At 49.3% G+C, this 16,756-nt stretch overlaps 2 protein-coding genes and 1 non-coding gene across 6 annotated transcripts in view; all 3 read left to right on the forward strand.

The window, feature by feature from the left end:
- Positions 1–4,355, forward strand: part of NDRG3 (NDRG family member 3) — a 96,731-nt gene extending 92,376 nt beyond the window's left edge. For 2 of the 4 annotated variants that reach the window (XM_049779290.1, XM_049779291.1), the window contains 4 exons: positions 423–458; positions 560–611; positions 1,918–1,956; positions 2,845–4,355. In XM_049779290.1, the coding sequence (XP_049635247.1) occupies positions 423–458; positions 560–611; positions 1,918–1,956; positions 2,845–3,026 (309 nt within the window). In that variant the 3' untranslated portion in view covers positions 3,027–4,355. The remainder of the gene's footprint in view (positions 1–422; positions 459–559; positions 612–1,917; positions 1,957–2,844) is intronic. The other 2 variants (XM_049779292.1, XM_049779293.1) reach the window with 1 other exon arrangement.
- A 2,466-nt stretch (positions 4,356–6,821) lies between these two features.
- Positions 6,822–6,985, forward strand: LOC126019860 (U1 spliceosomal RNA). Its single transcript, XR_007499477.1, has one exon. It is a non-coding gene; the product is annotated as a U1 spliceosomal RNA (small nuclear RNA).
- A 5,528-nt stretch (positions 6,986–12,513) lies between these two features.
- The window catches only part of SLA2 (Src like adaptor 2), a 29,327-nt gene continuing 25,084 nt past the window's right edge, over positions 12,514–16,756 (forward strand). Inside the window, exons 1-2 of the mRNA XM_049779370.1 lie at positions 12,514–12,598; positions 13,502–13,512. Coding sequence (XP_049635327.1) covers positions 12,514–12,598; positions 13,502–13,512 — 96 coding nt within the window. The remainder of the gene's footprint in view (positions 12,599–13,501; positions 13,513–16,756) is intronic.

A 16,756-nucleotide genomic window follows, 5' to 3' on the forward strand; every position in this document is an offset into this window, starting at 1 on the left:
CTTGCCTGCGCTAGCCTAGGATGGACCGCGGTTCGATCCCCCAGCGTCCCATATGGTCCCCCAAGCCAGGAGCGACTTCTGAGTGCATAGCCAGGAGTAACCCCTGAGCGTCAAATGGGTGTGGCCCAAAAACCAAAAAAAAAAAAAAAAATTCCCTGTTCCCCCTAAGGGAAAAGTTTGACCATGGGCCTGATAACTGAGTCCTTATATTTTACTGATTATATTAGTGGGAATCGAACTAGCTTTCCAGATTGATCCAGGGATACACTGGAATCAGTCCTGTGTTATAGTGCAATGAGGAAATGCACTGGTGTTTGCATTTAAGCAGTAAGTTCTGTCCTATTTGAAAAAACTCCAGAGTGTTTGGAGCATGTTCCCTGACGGTAAGGCCCAGTTAACTAATGATAGATGTTCTCCTCCAGATGGCGGACTGTGGTGGACTGCCCCAAGTAGTTCAGGTGAGATTTTTTTTTTTCCCAAAACATTCATTTGGTTCTGTCTGTGCCTGTGTAAAGTTAATGCCCTTCTTTTTGTTTGTTTTTTGTCGTCCATCTCCCAGCCTGGGAAGCTCACCGAGGCCTTCAAGTACTTCTTGCAGGGAATGGGCTACAGTGAGTAATACACAGCTTCCTATCTAGTAAAAATAGACCTTGATGGGGTTACTTTGGCATGTAAGGACTCCAGAGCATTAACTGTTAGCTACCCCGAGGTCACGTAAATGCAACCATTCTGTTTGTGTTTATGTATGCATCTGTATTGGTTATCAGGCATTTAACTTGTTCCAAGCACTCTGCAGTTTCACCCTGAAAGGTAAGTTCTGTTATTGTTCCATTTTCTAGAAAAGGAAACTAAGGCTCACATAGGCTAAACTGAACATGTCTCTGCTGCAGCACATGTTTTAATTCCTGGCATTCTGACTCCAGCTCATGATTTTAACCAGTAACACTTAGCCTGTCTTTATTTTGGGGGGGAGGGGGAGGGTTTGGGCTATACCTGGTGGCACTCAGGGGTTACTCCTGACTGTCTGCTCAGAAATAGCTCCTGGCAGGCTTGGGGGACCACATGGGATGCCAAGATTCGAACCAACCACCTTGGGTCCTGGGTCGGCTGTTTGCAAGGCAAACACCGCTGTGCTATCTCTCCGGCCCCTACACTTAGCCTGTCTTAATTGTGAATCTGAAATTATGGTTTGTATTAGAACTCAACTGGCAGGTGACTCCTGGCTAGAGAAACAAAATGGCCCCACCAGAAGAAAAAGGGCTGACAGCACTAGCTAGTGTTGTTCACACGGGCAGTGAGAGTGCAGAGTGTTAGCGTGAGGCAAGGGAAGCATCCATGCCATCTGCTGCTACCCTGGTCTCAAAGACTGAGACTTCAGCTTTTTCATTCACCATAAAGTATCCGTACTTGTCCCTTTCCTGTATTTTAAGAACAGAAATCCTTCTACCCATGTACAGAATTCTTTACCCAGCAGGGTGAGTTTTCTTCTGTCTTTGGTATCAGTGTGGATCATAGCCTTTGGACAGCTGCCCTGAGCAGCAGCGGGTCCCTGTACCAAACAGGTAGCACCATGTATGTCTTGTCATCTCAAGTGGCTGTGTCATCCCTGTCTGTGGACCACTACCTACCGAACCCATACCCACATCCCTCTGGCTCACTGAGATGGGCAGAAGCCCCTCTCCTACCTGTTTACACACCCACAAGTGCTATTCCCGGTAGAGGGAATTGCCTATGACTAGTTGAGAAGTAGCCTCCCTTTTGCTGTCGAAGCATTGGTCAGCCTCACCTCCTAAGTAGGACCTTAAGATTAAAGTCTGGCTTAGAGTATCCTGTCACTTGTTTACTCAGCAGCTGAGGCTGTCGCTTGGTACTCTCAGGCCACTAACCTGCCTTTTCCTGTGTCCCTCCTGCTTCCAGTCCCGTATGTGCAGCTCAGTCACCTGGGCACCGAGTCAGGTATCTTCTCTGTGCTGGCCCCACCTTGCCTTCCAGCCACGCTCTTCTGGCTGCATCGGCTGCCTGCAGCATGTCCGCGGTTTTCCTGTGCAGTGAGAGCCCGATAGAACGTGGCTCATTGTGACCCAAGATTAGTCTACAGGCCTATTCCTCCACGATCTCCAGGATTTGAAGGGCAGCCTTGATTCTAAGTAGGCGTGAGCCTTTGCTCAGAGCAGCTGCAAGGGTCAGCCTCTTGACCCCAGCATTGAAATGACAGCTGGGTGTGTAGCTGGTGCCTCAGGAAATAAGCAGGGAGGTTGTGCCAGTACTGCCCTTTTCTGGTCAAGTTGAATAGACTGAAGAGTCCAAGCAATGTCAGGAGTTGGAATCAAATACCTACCCCTAAAGCTTTTACTTAACAGGGCAGCCTGCATCTCACTTGGCCAGTGCACAGGCCAGTCCCGCTTCTGCTGCATTCCCCCATATCCGCACCTCATCCTGTTCCTGCTCCAGGTAGTGAGAGTAGCCTGTGGACGTGGGTGGTGGTCTCGTTGTATCGGGCTTGCACTGTGTTTGTGAAAGGCCTTCATACTTGTGTGGTTTGTTTAGTTTTGCATGCGTTGCAGGTTTGGGTTACCTGTTTGTGTTGCCAAAGCCTCCTTCCCACTCACTGTATAGATGTCATTAAGCTGGACTTTGTTTCCCCTTGATCTGCTGTGATCTAAAATTGGCTGAGTCCAAACAGATCCAGAGGATTTAAGCAGCCCTGCCTATAGCTTCTCACGTAGAGCCAATAATGCAAGATGGAGATGGCTGTCTCTTGTCCTGGGTGTCATCCTACCTGGGCTTGGAAAGGCTAAACAGGTCTAGTTTAACTTTCCTAGTCTTCTCGATTCTTTCTTACAGTACCATCTGCCAGCATGACCCGGCTCGTCCGATCTCGAACCCATTCCACCTCAAGTAGCCTCGGCTCTGGAGAAAGTGCCTTCACCCGATCTGTCACCAGCACTCAGTCAGATGGAACTCAAGAGTCCTGCGAGTCCCCTGATGTTCTGGACAGACCCCAGACCATGGAGGTGTCCTGCTAAGCAGATGCTCCTCCCCTGGACTGTCAAGTCCACCATCCTTCAGATGACCACTCCGTAATTTAACATTTCACCCAGCAAACTGGCATCTATTCTCTTTTATCTCCTGCATGGCCAGTGACTCTGGTACCCTGGATTTGTCATCCTCTCTGCCTGCCCACCCCCTTTTTGTATGTACCTACCACCACTTCCATGGCATTACTTTCACATTCCAACATCTTTAGATAATTGATCTCCTCACCAGCTTTTTCCCATGCTTTCCCAACTATGTATCTGATAAGATTCTTTGATCCTGACGTATGTATGTGAGCACGTGTGTCTGTGTTCGTATGTGCATAGTTCTGTGATTTTAGACATGCTTTCTTGTAGAGCTTCTGCAAAAACAAACAAAAAGGGATCTTTTTCATTTTAAATGGTGTTTTTAGGGGAAACAGATTTCTAGGTTGAATAGATCGCTACACATAGGTGGTTCCAAATTGGTCCACAAGATTTGCAAAGTGACTTCAGGAAAGAGAAGCTCTGAGGAACATGGAGGGTTATAAACCCAAGAGAGCTGTTGGTTGTGACCAGTGATGCAGCACCTGGTACAAAGAAAATGAGGCAGGTAGCTGGGACCTACCTCTGGAATAAATTCATAGCCACTCTTCGGTACAGAAAGGGAAAGGACATATTCTGTTAGAAATTCGCAAACAAGGAGGGTCAGGTGCAGCCTGGAGTTTTCCCCAAGAAGTGAGTCTGACTTCGTTGCTGAACTCTTCAGAGAGGAAAGTGAGAGAAAAATGCCAGAGCAAAACGGTTGTCCCTGCAGTATCTCATCAGGCAGCTGTGTTAGTGTTCTCACCCCTCACCTCTCTGAGAGGACAAGAGATTACCTGAAGAATCTGCCTGGTGACTAAACAGCAGGGGTGAGAGGCACAGATGTTATCCTCTCATCTTTAATACAAATAGCCTTGACTTAGTGGAAGCTAGATGATAATGACAGGTTCCGTTCCTCAGAAAGATTCTGAATCTGACAGCTCCCTTATAGTCAGAGGCATGGATTTGTCTGTACAGGCAGCCTATCCAGGTAAAACTGTTCAGCTCCTTCCTGTCTGCTGTTCTGTGATGTGGTCATGGCCACCAAGGTATCACTGGGAAGGGGGAGCCCAGGGCTACACAGCAAGGGCCCAAGTCTTGAAGACATCCCGATGCCAGGTCGGGGCTCAGGTTCAAAACCTCAGAAAGGGACTTGTGAGACAGTGTCCGCTTTCTGCTGAGACTGGGAATGTGTCGCTCTGCCAGAGTACAACTTTTTACACGTTATTAAATAAAGCTGTATATGTCTCATTGTTACCTGGTCGCTGATATTATTTCTTGCAAGACATGAGGGCCAAGGCAGGGCCTGGTGACTAAATGTGGCCACCTGCTGAACACTGGTCATTACCTACTGTGAGGAGTAGAAGACTCAGAAGAAATCATCTGCTCGAGATTGAGCCGGTCAGGTCAGTCAGAATTGAACTCCATATCTCCTGGGCCAGTAATGTGAGACATCCAAAACTGGCTCAGAATGAAGAGAGAAGCTGTCATCTTGAAATGTGTTTCACACACTGGCTCTAGCTTATGTAAAAAGGTTACATTCCATATGTTGTGTGATCTTCAACCTTTAATCTAGGTTCCTCAGAGGCTATTTCTCAAAATATTACTCTGAGGGCCAGAGAGATAGCATAGTGGTAAGGCATTGGCCTTGCATATGGCCAACCCGGGACAAACCTAGTTTGATTCCTGGCATCCCCCGAGCTTGCCAGGAGCAATTTCTGAGCAGGAGCCAGGAGTAACCCATGAGCATCACTGGGTGTGACCCAAAAGACAATAAATAAATAAACTGGGGTTGGAGAGATAGCATGGAGGTAAGGCGTTTGCCTTGCATGCGGAATGGTGGTTCGAATCCCGGCATCCCATATGGTCCCCTGAGCCTGCCAGGAGCGATTTCTGAGCCAGGGGTAACCCCTGAGCACTGCCGGATGTGACCCAAAAATTAAAAATAAATAAACTGCTTTAAAAAAAAAAAAGAAATTACTCTGGGCCAGAGTGATCCATTCAACAGGGCTGAGCTATCTGTGTGCTGGAGGCCCAGTTCTGCTTGGTCCCTTGAACATCAAGTGTGACCCAAACCCTGCCACCCTCGATCCAGAAAAAAATGAGGGCCAGAAGGAAGTACAGCAGTTAAGCAATCACCCAACCCAAGTTCAATTTCTGGGACCACAGAGACCCCAGCATTTCTGGGGTACATACAGCACCAGGGTGGCCCCACATAATCCTTGACACCATAGGGCTTGAGCAGCATCGCACTCTCAGGCCTTGCATTGAAAAGATGGCTTGGCCCACCTAGAATCTGATGGGGTTCTTTCTAGGTCTGGTTTCACAAAAGCAACTGTCCTCTGAGGATGATTTCACAAGGCCGTTATCTCAGGTCAGCAAGTGCCAACTGAGTGTTCATAGGAAGTTGCTGTGTCTATCTGTAAAATAGTACCGACCCTCTACTGTTGTGATAGCGATGCCACAGATGCACTCTGCAACAGGTCACCAAACCTTGCAGGATAGGCCAATTGCTCATAAAACCCACCTTGGACTGAAGGGCTGCCTGCCTTCCTGCTGTTAGCTTTGTGATTTTTTTTTTGTATTTGTGAGCCCACACCTGGTGATGTGCAGAGCCACCAGTGTTGGAGTGGGAATGAGCAGTGGTGGGGATCAAACTGGGGCCTCATTTACACAGAGCACCTCCCTACTGCCCTAATTTTCTCTTGGGTTTTTTTTTAGGGGACGGGGGAACCACACTTGATGCACAGAGGTTGGTTATTCCTGGCTCTTCACTGGCGATGTTCTGGGGACCATATGGAATGCCAGGAATCAAATCCAGATTGATTGCGTGCGAGGCAAGCGTCCTACCCACTGTACAACTCTCCGCCCCCCTCATTTTCTCCTTGTTGGTACAAAACAAAAAATGGATAACTGCTTCCTGAGAGGCAGGGGAGGTGACACAGGATCATAGAGCATTTAAGTGATTCTAGTCATATTAGTGGACATCTGAGGTTTGAGATTTGGCCAAGGCCAACTAGTTCAAAACAATTTGCAGGGGCCAGAGCACAGCAAGTAGGGTTCGATCCCTGGCATCCCATAAGGTCCCCCGAGCCTACGAGGAGTGACTTTTAAGCACAGCGTCTGGAGTAACCAACCCCTGAGCATCTGAGTATGGCCCAAAGACTTAGAAAAGGCAATTTGCAGCTCTTCCACGATCAATGCATTTTTTGTTTTTTGTTTTATTTTTTTTTGTCAGCCTTTTAGTGCATATCTGCTACACACAGGTCCTTTAGCATCTTGGATGTTTCCTTCTATTCCCACAGGAGGTACAGGCTAGTTCTGTTTATGGAAGAGAAAACAACCCCAAATTCACAAATGATTAGGAAACTAAACAAGCTGCAGATAAGGTTTTTTTTTCTTTTTGTTTTTTTTTTTCACCACTTCCCTTCTCTATTAATTGTTCTGACAGTGACTGCAGGCTCTCTCCTATATGGAATATGGTGCTCACCAGGTTTTTACAGAGTTGGAATTCATGAATACCCACCACAGTGCTGGGGAGGAGGAAGGGTGTTGTAATAAAAGCTTATTCTGGGGCCTGGAGAGGTAGCATGGAGGTAGGGCGTTTGCCTTACATTTAGAAGAATGGTGGTCTGAATACCAGCATCCCATATGGTCCCCAGAGCCTGCCAAGGCGATTTCTGAGCACGCGGCCGGGTGTGACCCAAAAACCAAAAAATAAATATACTTACCTGGCAGGGGAGATACCATGATCACGAAGGTGGTTTCCCCAGGGCAAGGCTTATCCATTGCACTCCGGGTGTGCTGACCCCTGCAATTTCCCCAAATGTGGGAAACTCGATTGCATAATTTGTGGTAGTGGGGGACTGCGTTCGTGTTCTCCCCTATTAGAAAAAAAGAAGAAAAATAAATAAAAAATAAGTATTCTGCTTGTCTTCAAATATGCTTGCTGGTCGGGGGGAGCCACACAGGATTTAGCCCTGAGCACCACCAGATGGGAAAAAAAATCTGTTGTTTCAAGGTTGCACACACCAGTCAGTGCACATGGAATGCACTTGGGATCAAATGTGTGGCCTCATGTTCGCAGTGTAAGTGCTTTTTGTTTTGACAGTGTTGAGGGAACCATATGTAGTGCAGGAATTGAATCGCTTGATCAGTGCAAGACAAACGCCTTACACTTGTATTTATTCTCTGTCCTGAGCAACTGATTTTTTGATGGTGGCACTGGACCACCATCCCCCTTCTGGATGCAGGAGATACTTCCTTTGGTGGGAAAGGAAAGCATATGGTAGAGTTTGAGGGTTGATTTCTTCTTTTTTTTTTTGGTGCGGGGAGATGGGCACATCTAGTAATGTTTAGGGGGATATTACTGTTCCTATGGTCAAGGGTCACTCCTTATGATGCTCAGATCATGTACCAGGGACCAAACTGGAGCCTGTTGCTTGCAAGGCAATCACCTTAAGCTCTTCATTATCTCTGGCCCAGGGTTTTGTTTATTCTGTGTTTGTGAAGGTGATTGTGCCCAGGGTTACTCTTGGCTCTGCTCAGGGGAACATAGCAGTACCAAGAATAGAAATACCAGGTGCATGTAAAGCAAGCACCTTACATGTACTATCTCTTCGGCCTCTTTCTGTCTAGGATTTTTTTTTTTTTACTTAGGACTCGAGATTAGACTTCCCTTGCATGCACCGAATCTTGCATCCCATATAGTTCCTGGTGCCTGACAAGGAAATTGATTGATTTTGGGGCCACACCCGGCAGTGCTCAGGGCTTACTCTTGATTACATTTAGGGATCACTTCTGGCTGTGCTTGGGAAACAACTAGGTGCTGGGGAGCGAACCTGGGTGGGCCACATGCAAAGCAAGCACCCTCCCTGTTGTAGTATTGCTCCAACACCTCGTTTAAGATTTAGTGACACCAAACCCAGGGGCCAGAGATGTAGCACAGAGGTAGGGCATTTGCCTTGCACCCAGCCAATCCAAGACAGATGGTGGTTCAATTCCCAGCATCCCACATGGTCCCCCGAGCCTGCAGAAGCAATTTCTGAGCGCAGAGCCAGAAGTAACCCCTGAGCATCGCCGGGTGTGGCACAAAAACCAAAAATAGATAATAAATATTAACACCAAACAATTGCAGTTCTATGCAGTTATTGAGATGAAGGGGCTGCATACAGGCCACACCTGGCAGTGCTCAGGGCTTCCTCCTGGCTCTGCACTCAGGGTCATTCATCACTTCTTTGGGAGGGCCATACTAAGGATGGAACCTGAGGATGTGGAATCACACTGGCACACTGAAAAGTAGGTCCACCACCTGGGGGAGCCCTGGGGTTTCCGAATGAGTCGCTCAGAGAAGGTAATCTGCAAACTTGCATAACAGTTCCCAGGACTGCAGAGACTAGGTCTGGAATCCAGCCTTGGAGAACTAACGCAAAAGCTTGGTCCCCATCCCAAGGACCTGGCCTTCACCTAACAACGTGGGTGGACAGACTCCTGTACTACTACCCCCTCCTCCTACCTACCTCCTGTACTACCCCAGAAACACTGAACAAGAACTTGCTGTTGAATAAGATACCAGAGTGTCCTCATCCACCTCAAAGGTGTGCTTACTCTTTTAAGCAGCGTTTCCCAGGTTTAGCCATTAGGGAATCTCTTGTCCATGTCCCAGGCCATGGTTCATAGGATGGGAACTTACATGGGAATCCTGGGCATGAGCCCCAAATAAAGACTCATGGGGATGTTTAAAATCCTGACTCCGGAGCTGCCTCTCTGGTGACTGGGAAGCCATAAGAGCAATTGGAGTGGGAGGCTGGCCTGCACCTTAGGTGCTGGCTCTGGAGAGGCAGCTCAACGTACTCCTTAGCCGGGCTCTGTGCCTCGCGTTTGGTGGATAGATGTGGGGAAGAAAACTTTCCATCCAGGAACAAGACATGGCAGTTGCTGCTCCCCAGAAACCGGAGCTTGAGGAAGGTGGCTCCTCGACAGACTATGAGGCTGGCAGAGGAAACTGGTGTTAGTAAGAACCGCAGAGGTAGCAGATGTGAACCCAGCAGACGCTGCCACAGAGAGCTCCACCTCCCGATGCCTAACTGGGCTCCTTACTAAATACCTTTCTAAAATCCACTCAGACCAAGGAGGTCCTGGGAATCCTTGGGCAGGCCAATGGGGTGTCCCTGAAGCCCCAGCCTGCACCTCCACCAAAGCAGTCCTCTTCATCAAGCCCACCTAAACACCTCTGATGACAGGAAGCCGGTAAGTGTGCTTGCTTTTGTTTCAGAGGGCCTGGGGACTCCGAGGGAGGAAGGATAATCCCCCTCAAAGTCTGAAAGCGCCAGGGGATATTTATAGTCAAGAAGAGGTGCTCCAAGTGAGGGCTGGAAGAGGGGTGCTGAGTGCCACACCCTCTATTGGCCTGTCCTAGGAGACATCCCTCCCTTCCCTCCGATTTGACTTCATGCTGGTCCCAGCTCAGTCACCAGTATGTTGTGGGAACTCCAGGGCCCTCCACAGGCCACAACACCTTACCACAGAAGGAAAAAGAGTCTGGGCCTGAGGGCAGAATTTCCACAAGTGATCCCTTTGGCTCGTCCTTCACCCCCAAGAAACCCAGCCTTGCACTCCCCAGCTCAGTGGCAGTGAGGTCAGGGTTGGCTCTTGGCCCTGCTCACCGTGTCTGAATGGGATTCGGATGGACCAGGCCCTTCAGAGGGCCAGGTAAGCGATCCCACAGAGCCAGGGTTCATATCCATGTCGTCTTGTTTCTGCCCGGTCCCCAAGAAATCCCCACACACAGAGAAATAGGCTGCAGCACTCTTGATTCATGATTAGGATCTTTGAAATTTGGTTGTGGGTCTGAGCTACAGATTGAGCATATTCTACCTACAGGAAAGATGGAGAACAATCCTGCTAATACAGGGCCCCTTGAATACCACTGGGAGTGAACCCTGAGCATGGTAGATGTGAAGGGGTCAGGGAAAGCTGGGGGCTGGCAGCCTTAAAATCCCTCTTCTGGGACTGGAGAGATAGTATGAAGGTAAGGCATTTGCCTTTCATGCAGAAGGTCGGTGGTTCAAATCCCGGCATCCCATATGGTCCCCCATGCCTGCCAGGATCGATTTCTGAGCATAGAGCCAGGAGGAACTCCTGAGGGCTGCAGGGTGTGACCCAAAAAACAAAAAACAAAAAAACAAAAAAAACCTCCTCCTTAGGCCAGGGCCCCGGCTCCACCTGCAGCAGGAAGGATTCTCTGACTTAGTATGGTGACTGGCGATTGTGGTGAATCTATAGAAAGGTGAAGAGTTTGACTTTGGCGAGTGCCCATTCCCTGCCAGGCCCCCTCGCCCTCTCTCTTCGATGTGGAGCAGGTGTCATCCCTGACTCACGGATGAGATTTGGAGCATGGTCTGCTTTGCCTGACTGAGGCCACCAGCTCAGGCCTGGCTGGTGTGAATGAATCTCTCATGGACACAGGTGGGCGGGGTTGGACCTGTCTGGGAGCTGCAACAGCCCCTCAGCAGCCCCATCTGAGGAGGATGTGGCTGCTAGAAGCTCTTCTCAGCAATGGACACTCAGGAGCTGTACCCTGAGAAGTCTAAAGGGCTGGGCAACTATAAAGTGCAGAACAGTGGCCACTCATCCCGCACAGACACAGGCTGCTCAGTCTCTAGCTGTGCCTTCCTCATGTATGTCCCAACCTTACCCTGGCATCCCCTGCTTTGTCACTCTGCCATTCTTTTTGTTTGTTTTTTTGTTTGTTTTTAGGCCACCCCAGCAGTGCTCAGGGGTTACTACTAGCCCTGCATTCAGGAGAGCTCCAAGAACCAAATGAGATGCCAGGGGTTGAACCTGGGTAGCTGCATGCAAGGCAAACACACTCCAGTCCTGACATTCTTTTTTTTGGGGGGGTCACACCCAGTGGCTTTCAGGGATTACTCCTGGTTCTGTGCTCAGAAATCGCTCCTGGCAAGCTCGGGGACTATAGAGATGCCGGGAATCATACACTGTCTGTCCTGAGTTGGCTACGTGCAAGGCAAATGCCCTACCACTGTGCTATCTCTCCAATCCCAACCCTGCCATTCTTGAGCTCTGGGGTCCTACGTGTGGTTCACCCCCAAGCTGGTACCTAGCACAGAGCAGGGGGAGGGAGAGTCAGAGCTTGCTGGTGTTTTCTCTCTAGAGGAGTGAAACCATCTCCCTAACAGATCAGCCCTGCCCAGGGAACTTGGAGAGGAAGTACATTTTCCCGAGGATAAGACACTTATAGAGGCCTGAGCAATAATACATTTGCCTTGCATGTGACTAACTCAGGTCCAATATTGAGCCTGCCAGGAGTATCCTGATGCTCCCAAGGCCCAACTTCCTGCTTTGTCCCTTTGGTCAATGTGTTGAGGATCAAGGGAACAGGCAGACTCGGGCAGGGCACCTTGACTCAGACTTGGAGCCCTGGCACCCCGGCACAGTTAACCAGCCAGCAATGTCACCCCAAGAGGTAGGAAAACAAGAATGGGAAAACGGGCCCTAGAGAGATAGCACAGCGGTGTTTGCCTTGCAAGCAGCCGATCCAGGACCAAAGGTGGCTGGTTCGAATCCCGGTGTCCCATATGGTCCCCCGTGCCTGCCAGGAGCTATTTCTGAGCAGACAGCCAGGAGTAACCCCTGAGCACCGCCGGGTGTGTCCCAAAAACCAAAAAAAAAAAAAAAAAAAAAAGTGGGAAAACCATTAGGAGAGATCTCTGAACACTCAGCACAGGAGGAGGACAGGTGGCCCCTCCGGCCTTATCTCTCAGCACCCTCTGTTGCTGTTGGTCTCCCTGTTTTTTTGACATCCTTGTTGAAGGCACAGGTGGGGAAGTGGCTTGACAGCCAGCCAACTGTCATCCCTGGGTCATCTTTCCATGCCAGGTCACAATCACACCAGCTTCTGTGGTCCCCCGCCTATCCCCCCAGTGGCAGGAGGTGTGCCCACATTCAGGATTCAGGAAAAGATTCCAAATTGGCCTAAGCGAGAATCCATGAAGGCTGGGAAAGCTTCCTGGGGTAGGATGGGTTGCAGACACACCCAAGGCATGCAGGAGGAAGAGAGGTGCCTTTCAATCCTTGGGAGGACCTTGATTTGATCCCTGGCACCACGTATGAACCCCTGAGCACTGCCATGTATGGCCAAACTCCCCCCTGTCCCGCTCCTCCCCCACATACACACACAACTAGAATGGGTTGTAGAAAAAAACAGTTCACAAACAGCCTGCTGGGCAGTGGGAGGAGCTGGACCCGAGCGGATGGGGAGAGCGCTCACACGTGGGCGAGGTGGTCAGCAGGGCTGAGCTGCAGAGGAGCAAGTGGGGAGCAGGTGAGTTCTCATTACAGCACCTCTCTCAAGGTTTTCCTGACCATGGGTCTGAGAGAGTCCTGCTGAGAAGCGATGGGAAGTAAGCCCAGCCGAAAGAAAATGCTGCCAAGTTCCAGTTCCAATTTTTCTGTGCAACAGCAGGATCCTGGGCCATCAGGTAAGCCTCAGCTGGGACACTTGGGAGGGTGGGGTAAGGTGAGGGGTGACCCCTGCACAGGATGCTGCACAGGGCAGTAGTTGCCATGCCAATGAGTGTCCACAGTGCTAACCTTAGGGGCAAGAGGAGCCATAGGCATTCCCATGCCTCCTTCCTCTTCTGCCTATTTGGAGAATGAGTGGAAAACTCAGGTCAGCTCCCTACTACAGCTCCCCCAAAATCTCCCCAGACCACTGCCGTAGCCATTAAGTTTCAAGTTAATTTAAGAAAATTCAGGGGCCTGCAGGAGACCTGGGTTCTACCGCTGGTGCTGCATGAACCCCGTTACTCATGGGAAAGAGTCTGAGGTTCTTTCAGGCATGGCATGAAAAAAATAAGTGAAACTCAGGACCAAGCAATAGGACAGCAGGTACTATTTGCCTTGTATGCAGTTGATCTGGCTTCAATCCCACCATCCCATATGGTCCCCTGAGCTGGCCAGGAGTAATTCCTGAGTGCAGAGCCAGGAGTAAGCACAGCAGGGTGTGGCCCAAAACAAACTAGTAAAGTAAAATGTATTTGATAGCAGTGATAGCACAGGGGTAGGGTATTTGCCTTGCATGCTGCCAACCCAGGACGGACCCAGGTTCAATCCCCGGCATCCCATATGGTCCCCTGAGCCTGCCAGGAGTGATTTCTGAGCGTAGAGCCAGGAGTAACCTCAACAACCAAAAAAAAAAAAAAAAGTAAAATTTAGTTCCTTAGCACTCTACTTCTGTGTGGCAATTTGTTGGCAAGCACAGTTATATACTTGCCATGCCAGAGAGATCTCCAAAGGGCCTCCTCTTCTGAGGAATGCTGTGGATACACTGGCCACAAAATTTGGGCAATGACCACTGGGAAAAATAAACACATACCATGAAGAAATGGAACGTGTGGTTTTCGGAGAGTTTTTACGGGCATCCCCAAGTGGTACTCAGAAGGCTGAAGGGCACCTCCCAGGCATACTCCAGAAATGAGACTGAGGATGAGCAGCCCTAGGACCCTCCAGCAGTGCTTAGGACCACATGCAGACTTGTTAGGGGATTATGTTGTAGGCCTATCGAAGGGTTGGCTACATTTGGGGCAAATGTCTTAGCCCCTAATACTGACTTTCCAGTCCTAGAAATGAACTTTTAACCATGATTATTTAAATTAGTTCTTATTTTAAATTACCCAATTTTTAGGACAGAAATCTCCTAAAATACTAACATTGGGGGCCTTGGGTTTTGGGGCCAACCTGATACTCAGGGATTACTCCTGGCTTTGCACTCAGAAATTACACCTGGAGGGGCCCTGAAGTGATAGCACAGCAGTAGGGTGTTTGCCTTGCATGCAGCCAACCAGGACGAACCTGGGTTTGATCTTCGGCATCCCACATGGTCCCCTGGCCTGCCAGGAGCGATTTCTGAATGCAAAGCCAGAGTGCCACTAGGTGTGACCCAAACTCCCTAAAAAAAATTATACCTGGAAGGCTCAAGGGATCATATGAGATGTCAGGAATCAAACCCACGTCAGTCACATGCAAGACAACCCTACCCACTTGCTATAACTCCAGTCCGGAAATTACTAACATTTTGTTGTTATTGTTGTTTTTGGGTCATCCATGGCAGCTCTCAGGGGTTACTCCTGGCTGTATGCTCAGAAATTGTTTCTGGCAGGCACAGGGACCATATGGGATGCCGGGATTCGAACCACTGTTCATCCTGGATCAGCTACATGTAAGGCAAATGCCCTACAGCTGTGCTATCTCTCCAGCCCCAATACTAAAATTTTTCCCAATACTAATATTTTTATATCAAAATTACAGCCTCCAATTTAAAAAAAAATCCCAAAGTTCTTAAATCATTAGTCGATTTTGGGTATTGGTAGCTCTCCAGAATTGTGTGTGCATTTGTGCTTCTGTGAGTCGGTGGAGAGCTCAGACATGTGGATATGGGCATGCATACAGCCTGGAAACCCAGGAAGAAGTTGTTGTGGTCCTGAGTCTGCAGACAGAACCTCTCTTCCTCAAAAGACTCCATCATTTTTTATTTTTCTTGGAAGGTCTTCAAATGACTTGATGAAGTCCCACCCAAGCTGTGGAAATTAACCTGCTTTATACCAAGTCAGCTTCTTTTTGTATTTTGTTTTCGGGCCACATACCTGCCAGTGCTTGGGACTTACTACTAACTCTATGTTGTACAGTTCAGACCATATGAGGTACCGGGGGTAGAATCCAGGTTGTCTGCATGCAAGGAAATTCCCTTTCTGCTGTGCTATCACTCCAGCCTCTAAGTTTCCTGCTTTAAAAGTGACTGTCCTGGGCTGGAGCAGTGGCACAAGCAGTAGGGCATTTGCTTTGCACGTGCTGACCTAGGACAGACTGTGGTTCGATCCCCCAGCATCCCATATGGTCCCCCAGCCAGGAGCGATTTCTGAGTGCATAGCGAGGAGTAACCCCTGATTGTCAACGGGTGTGGCCCAAAAAAGCAAAAAATAAAATAAAGTGACTTTTCTCTGATAAGTGCCTTCTTCATTTTGTGTGTGTGTGTGTGTGTGTTTATTTGTTTGTTTGTTTGGTTGGTTGGTTGGTTTTGGGCCACACGCGGTGATGCTCAGGAGTTACTCCTGGCTCTGTGCTCAGAAATCGCTCCTGGCTTGGGGGACCATATGGGACGTTGGGGGATCAAACTGCGGTCTGTCCTAGCTAGTGTAGGCAAGGCAGATGCCTTATTGCTTGCACCACTGCTCTGGCCCCACTTTTTTTTTTTTTTTTTTTTTTGATAAGTGCCTCCTTATCAGAGGATTGCTCTTATCAGAGCAGCATTGAGGCTGAGGTTCAAGTTGGGGCCAGACCTATGAATTTGTCCTGTTGGTCCTCCCAGGGAATAACATTCTAGATACTCTAGACTAGATCAAGCAGCACTTTGAGCAGGAAGGACAAGGACACACCAGTCAACAGGAGCAACAGGGCCAGTATCTGAAGATGGGGTGAGGGTGGGAGCTGGCGCCACTGAAACTCGGCTGCAATGGCAGGGGCTTTGCCTCACTCACCTCTGATCCTCATCTCCCACTCATACTGTCCTGGCTGGGCCCTACTGAACCTCATTGCAGGAGGCAGCTGACCTTAGTCACCTTCTGGGCACTGAGGCAGCTGTGCAGGAAGAGGCTGAAAACCCCACAACCCCTCTCCATTCCACTCAGTCTGACCTAAGTCCAGCCCCTCTGCTCATGAGGTGACCTCACATGCACGAGGGCCTGCTACTTCCTGCTCATGGTGCTTGAGGGGTACTGTGATTCCCCCCTCCACTAGGGGATTTAAGGAGATAGCCTCTCCTGCCTGGAATTTCCTCCTGATCCCAACAGGAAGATGACCTTGGGATAAGGTTGCTTGTCCCACCTTTCCTGGTGGATGAATTGACAACCTTCTATCACATACCAGGCCTTGTGCCAGCACCAGGGGAACAGAGAGTAGACAGCAAGCCCGGAGGAAAAGTCAACAACCAGTAACTGCTGCGTTAGATTTTGTTTTGTTTGTTTGTTGTTGTTTTTTGTTTTGGGGCCACACCCGGTAACACTCAGGGGTTACTCCTGGCTATGCACTCAGAAGTTGCTCCTGGCTTGGGGGACCATATTGGACGCCGGGGAATCGAACCGCAGTCCATCCAAGGCTAGCGCAGGCAAGGCAGGCACCTCACCTCTAGCGCCACCACCCAGCCCCGCTGCGTTAGATTTTGATGTTGTTGTATTTTTGTTAGGGGTCGCTAGGCATCAAACCTAGGTCTGAGACACGTCAAGAACTTGGCTACTGGGACAGGAGAGAGAGCACAGCGGTAGGGCATTTGCCTTGCATGAGACTGACCCAGGACAGACCTGGGTTCAATCCCTGGCATCCCATATAGTCCTCCAAACCTGCCAGGAGCGATTTCTGAGTGCAGAGCCAAGAATAACCCCTAAGCACTGCCGGGTGTAGCCCAAAAACCAAAAACCAAAAAAAAAAAAAAAAAAACTTAGCTACTGAGCCACATCCCCAGTTCCAGTGGGTTTAGGGTGCTATTTTTGGAGGGTAGATTAAGTGAGAGTGTGGTTTGGGAGGCACACCCAGAGGTATTCGGACACTTGTCCCAGCTCGTGCTGCTAGTAGTGACTACTAATGGT

The sequence above is a fragment of the Suncus etruscus genome, chromosome 9 (assembly GCF_024139225.1).
Source record: "Suncus etruscus isolate mSunEtr1 chromosome 9, mSunEtr1.pri.cur, whole genome shotgun sequence".
NCBI lineage: Eukaryota > Metazoa > Chordata > Mammalia > Eulipotyphla > Soricidae > Suncus > Suncus etruscus.